The sequence below is a fragment of the Symphalangus syndactylus genome, chromosome 14 (genome assembly GCF_028878055.3).
Source record: "Symphalangus syndactylus isolate Jambi chromosome 14, NHGRI_mSymSyn1-v2.1_pri, whole genome shotgun sequence".
NCBI lineage: Eukaryota > Metazoa > Chordata > Mammalia > Primates > Hylobatidae > Symphalangus > Symphalangus syndactylus.
Window position 1 is genome coordinate 79,720,335 of NC_072436.2, and position 6,000 is coordinate 79,726,334.

The window sequence follows — 6,000 nt, forward strand, 5'->3', positions numbered from 1 at the left end:
ATATACTTATGCTCTTGTAAAACAAGGAAGAACAGGCTGGGTATGGTGGATCATGCCTGTAATCTCAGCACTTTGGGAGGCAGTGGCAGAAAGATAGCTTGAGGCCAGGAGTTCAAGACCAGTCTCACCATAGTGAGACTCAGAGAGAGACTGTGAGATGCTGAGGTGGGAAGATCACTTAAGCTTCGACGGTTGAGGCTGCAGTGAGCCATGATGGCACCACTGTACTCCAGCCTGGGATGATAGAGTGAGAGATCCTGCCTCAAAAAAACAAAAACAACAACAAATATATATAAAAAATATATATATATTATATAATATATATTATATAATATATATATTATATTATATAATTATATATAATATATATTATATATATTTTTATATATATTATATATATTTTATATAGATATTTTATATATTATATATATAAAATATATAATACACACAAAATTTATGTAATTTGCATCTAGTCAAATTATATAGATGTCTATTCAGTGTTAATACATGCATTTGAATATGTAAAACTCAAATATTTTTCTCTCTCTCGGTGTTTCTTTAAATTGATGACCTTTTGTGAACATTTTCAGGAGATATTCTGGGGGGACTGTTATTTACCTCTTTCGGTGTTAATCCAGGCACGAGCCTTGCTATAGTTTCCCAGTTGATAGTCTGAGGGATTCCAATTAATGGATAAAGGATCATGTCCAATACCATTTGGTTATTATTGTTCAGGAAATTGTTGTTTTCTGAATATCCACGACTCATCTTTTGGAACTAGGGATAGGGAAGACAAAAAGCTTCACTTAAATCTGAAATCCAAATGTTTTCAGAACACTACAGATCAGTTATAATTCATTCCTAAGAATTATCTGCTACCATGTAAAGGAAAAATAAAACTGACCTAAAATAAACATAGTACAGCCTAAATCTCTTCACAAAAAAGGATTTGAATATTATGCATTGATAAATGGATGTATAAAAAGATGAAGAGATGAATAAATATATGATAAAAAGCATAAAATATTTTTTATCTTTTTTTCTTTAGAGACAGTCCCCAATTTTACAAGAGGAGGTTCAGAGATGTTAAGTAATTTTTACAAGATCACAGAGCTAAGAAGAGGCAGAGCAAGGATTCAAACCCAAGTAAAAATGATTCTCAAATCCATGCTCTTTCCATTCCACACAAGAGGTATAGTACGGGCTAAGACAGCAGATTGGAAATAATGGTTTAGGGTCAGTAGGGACAGAGACTAATATATTTTGAAGTTAGTAATTATTCAATTAAGTAATTTTGAAAGCTTCTGTTTGTGAGGTGTGGGGAGAGGGTTACGATATCAAATAGAAAAAGAAACTACGCATTCAAACATAAAACATTTGAGGAACTCTTTTACATCAATGTGTACGAGATACTTCTTACTTTATTCAAACATTTACTGAGCCACCACTATGTGCCAGGCACTGCATCTGAAGTTGAAACATTAATTTACAGATGAAAATAATGACAAAAGTTTTGACTAGTTATATCTATGATTCAGCTGACACTGGATTCTGGGTTGGGAATACAATCTCCAAATATAAACTGTTCCTATGGACAAAAATGATCTATTTTAGGACAAGAGTACAAAGCAGGGATTCACTGACAGATCAGTACAATGGAAAAGGCAGCACACACAGGAGTCCGAGGCTCCGATTTGAGTTTTGGCTCCACCACCTGCTAGCCAAGGCAAGTTATCGAACCTTGCTGAAATGCAGCAACAAAAGTATGTGATGGTAATATCTCTGACTGACAGCGTGGAAAGAAATAAAGGGATTATTTTATGAAAGCACTGTGAATGAAGATGATAAAAGTATCTCACAAATGAGATGCTGCATAAATAACAGCATTTAGATTGTGCTGAGGGTCATGTGAAATATTTAAAACACAGCACAGGGGTTGCGAATGTGGTACACTCTCAATAAATGTTAATTATAATTAGTACTATGTCATTGTTTACATAAGACACTGGTAGAGGACATCAGCTGGTAGACAACATAAAGTTACCCTACATGTATTTGAATGAACATTAAAAGGAAATAAAAACAGAAAAACATTTAGCACACTAAAATCACAGCTTCCTACCAATAAAAGATGTACCTTGTTGAAGGCCAGAATAATGGAGTGGTTAAGTGTGCAGACTCTGGAGTCAGACTGCCCAAGTTTGCATCCCAGTTCTACTACTTATGGCATTATCTGGTTCAGATTAGTTAATCCCTGTGCCTCAATTTCCTCATCTGTAAAACAAAGATAATAATAGTAGCTAGCTTACGTACTTCTGAGGATATATGGAAAGTGCTACCTGGCAAAGAGGACTACATAATGTGTGTAGCAGCACTACCACTCCAGAGATCCTCAGATTAAACAGATTCAAAAAGATTAATGTGACAGATAAAAGGAGAGACAATAACATTCCAATGAAGTATGCCACCAACAAAATGAGTAGAAAGAGTCAGCTACAGATTCTTACCCAGCTTTACCACTTCTAGCAGTTCAACCTATGGCTCCAATGGTCTCAGCTATACTGTAAGGAAAATAATACCTAACCTTTGGAGTTACTGTGAGGATTAAATAATATTATGTATAAAGCACCCGCACACTGTCTGGCATACAAAAGGTGCTCATAAAATAAATAATTTATTACTATTATTTTTCTCCTCTCTACCTTGGCCATTATTGGCACAAAAATTTCCAAGAATTAGTTTAATAACTGTAAAGCACTGCCTTGTGCCCAGTTGAAAACAAATTTTACAGAACTTCATTGTTTTTTAAAGAGTTGGTCATCTCAAAGTCAGATGAAAAAGTGAGTGAATCTGAAAAGTAATGCCCTTTTGCATGTCCCAGGCTGAGTTTGATGAAAACATGGGGAAAGAAGGCTTGAAAAAAGTCTTGGAAGAACCTTGGAAGGGCCCTGAGAAATTTCTGTTTATTTCTCTCTTTAACTCGCTGGATTATGATTTCTTTGATGGGCTGGGCCTTCTATCTTTGATTCCCCAAAAGTGTGACCAGCAAGGCAGATACTGCCAAAATGTTTACTGAATTAATGAGGTGGTCACAAAACCTTAAGAGACATTTAATGTATCCTTTGGAACTCACTCCAAACTGCAGGTCCACAACTCATTTAAACATTTAAATATAGATGGGGATGTGTAAAGATGGATGGGGATCATGTCCTGCTGGATTAATCAATTTAGTTTTGAATCCTTGAAAGACTTGGTTTCTCTCTAGAGAACAAAGCACCTATCTCTACTTGTTTGCCTAGTACTTGCATCACTTTTCATACCACACAATTTGGGAGGCATGTTAGAGCACATAGTGCGTTGTTGTTCTTGTTGTTGTTGTTCAGACGGAGTGGCGCTCCCTCTCTCATCAGGCCAGAGTGCAGTGGCGCGATCTCGGCTCACTGTAACCTCTGCCTCCCAGGTTCAAGCGATTCTCCTGCCTCAGCCTCCCGAGCAGCTGGGACTACAGGCACGCACCACCACGCCCAGCTAATACTTCCCCTCGCCTCCCCGACCCCCTTCTCTTGGTTTGTGTATTTTTAGTACAGACAGGGTTTCACCATGTTAGCCAGGATAGTCTCCATATCCTGACCTCGTGATCCGCCCGTCTCAGCCTCCCAAAGTGGTGGGATTACAGGCGTGAGCCACTGCACCCGGCCAGGGCGTTTTATTATAATTTGTTTGGGCCTTGGTAGAAAACAATCTAAAATGGAATTCACGGCAAGGATCTTCCCTGAGAGCTCATTTCTCTTCACTTCCAAAAAGATTCATTTAAAATTTCAAAAATATTACCTACGTCAAACACTTAAAAGCTTATATTTCAAATGCGATACTAATTTATGCTATACATGTTTAAGAGTACTTTAAATCATCCAAATGTGAAAAAAAGTTTTTCTGTTGACCTTCTCTTTATACAACTGTACTGGGCAAGGGAAGACTCCCCAGCATTAATTCTGGTTAAATGAATATCCAAGAAATCAGTCTGAATTTAAGTATAAAAGGCATAGCATTGATGGATAATCCTTAATAAAACATAAATTATCTCGAAATGGCTGTTATAGTGCACCTCATTCTGGAAAGCATAAATTTATCAAAAACGGTGACAAAAAGCTCCAAGTTCAAATTACTATGAAACCCACTCCCATTCATAAAATATCAAAATCTTGACGATATTTAAGGTAAAATACGTTATTTACCAAAAATAAAAATCCAATATGTTTAACAGACTTCATTTTTTAAGAACATACTTCCCCTCGCCTCCCCGACCCCCTTCTCTTGGTTTGTGTATTTAATACATATGTATTAATAAGACTAGTCTAAGTCACTTCCACACTGGATAGAGGTCTACAACAGCAATCTGATATTTTTTTTTCTTATTTCAAATAGAAAAAAAAGCTCTTGGAGGCAGAGACGTTTTTCCTTAGGCAGTGGAAAGATGGGAAGAGAGGGGGCCCCGTGGGGCAGGCAGGCAGGCAGGTCAAAGGCCTCTGGCCTAACAGAGGGCGGCGGTAACACCGAGTCATCCCGGACCGCGAAGAAGCCTTGTACCCAGGCTTCCTGACTTCTGCACACACAGGAAATCGGAGGCAGCTGGAGGAGAAAGTAAAATCACATCCCAGACCCGGGATGAGGTCAAAGCCCGTCAAACCTTGGGCCCGGAGGCTCACTACGCGGCGCGTCCTCGGGGCACCCCCAGACCTTCGCGCCCCGGTCCCGCCCGTGGAGGCACAGAAACTCCAGGGGCGCAGAGCGGACAAAGGCGCTGGGCCGCGGGGCGAGGCGGGGCAGAGGCCCGGGGCGCGGCCGGGCCGGTCTGCAGAGACATGGACCGGGCGGGTGACGGGACGCGGGCCAGCTGGCTGCTCGAGGCGCGGCCGCCTGAGGGCTGTGCACTGGGGCGTTCGGGGGCGTTTGGGCGAGTGGGACCCCGCCCGGCCGCCGAGGGTGGGAAGCCGCGGCTGGAGCCGGCTGGCTGTGGGCGGTACCGCCCCATGCCGCACTTCCCGCCCCGCGGTGGGCACCCGATCCCCCTCGGCGTCTCGCTCACCTCCACAGGGCCGCGGCTGCCCTCGCAGCGCCTCTGTTACCTGCAGTGGCCAGCACCGCCCGCGCTCGCGCCCTGAAGCTACTGCTACCGAGCCCGCAACCCCGTCCGCGGCACCTCACACCCCACCCCCGCCCGCTTGCAGGCGGCTACGGAGACTAGCGCCGAGACGTGGGGGAGCCGCCGAGCCGACGCCGCCCGGCCAATCGCGGGCCAGCGCCGCAGCGGCGGAGCCAATGAGCGCCGAGCCCCTGCCGGGCGGGAGGGAGCCGGACCGGCGGCGGCGGCTGACTGTCGCCTTGCCTTGCCTGCTCCTTCTCCTTCCTCGTCTGGCATACACTCCCAGGCTTGTCGCAGTGCAGCGTCCCCACCCTCCCAGCGTCTTGTCTCTTAGCAACCAGATCCTAGGAGCCTGATCTTAGGTGACCAACCCTGACTCCAGAAGAAAGGGGGATATGTAGGAGATAAAAGAACCGTGATTAAAGAATGGATGAAATTGTTCTTGGTGCAGATCATTTGGTACACCGCTTAGGTAGAACGGGAAGACCTCATGATGAGGGACACCGAAAGTATCTTTTAGACCAAGGTCTTTAGGTAAGGACCTGAAGTGTCTTTACCAGGAGGTAGCTCTTTAAAAATTTAATAGCTCTGGATTACAAATTCGGTCTTCATACATTAATAGGGTGTGTGTGTGTGTGTGTGTGTGTTATTGTGAGGAATACTACTATTGGGCATCTAGTAAAATGCAAACGGCTCAATATTGTAGGGTAACTGCTACATGTCAACATTTCTATCTAATTTCCACTTGGTCTATTCTGAGAACCAAAATTAAATGTTAGGATTAGAAAGAATAGAAAAAGTAAAGCCTTACCCAAATGAATAATTACTATGAGATCTGATGATTAAGTAGAGATTAA

At 42.6% G+C, this 6,000-nt stretch overlaps 1 protein-coding gene across 12 annotated transcripts in view; it reads right to left on the reverse strand.

Moving 5' to 3' along the window:
- SANBR (SANT and BTB domain regulator of CSR) overlaps positions 1 to 5,293 on the reverse strand; it is a 71,837-nt gene extending 66,544 nt beyond the window's left edge. For 5 of the 12 annotated variants that reach the window (XR_010115713.1, XR_010115714.1, XM_063617939.1 and 2 more), the window contains exons 1-3: positions 5,087 to 5,227; positions 2,138 to 2,274; positions 619 to 777 (exon numbers count right to left, since the gene is read on the reverse strand). Coding sequence is in view for 10 of the 12 variants with exons in the window: in XM_063617939.1 (XP_063474009.1) it covers positions 619 to 768 (150 nt within the window). In the remaining 2 variants the exon portion in view is untranslated. Of the gene's footprint in view, positions 1 to 618; positions 778 to 2,137; positions 2,275 to 5,086 lie in introns of all 12 variants that reach the window. The other 7 variants (XM_055242725.2, XM_055242724.2, XM_055242726.2 and 4 more) reach the window with 4 other exon arrangements.
- Between the last annotated feature and the right edge of the window lie 707 nt (positions 5,294 to 6,000).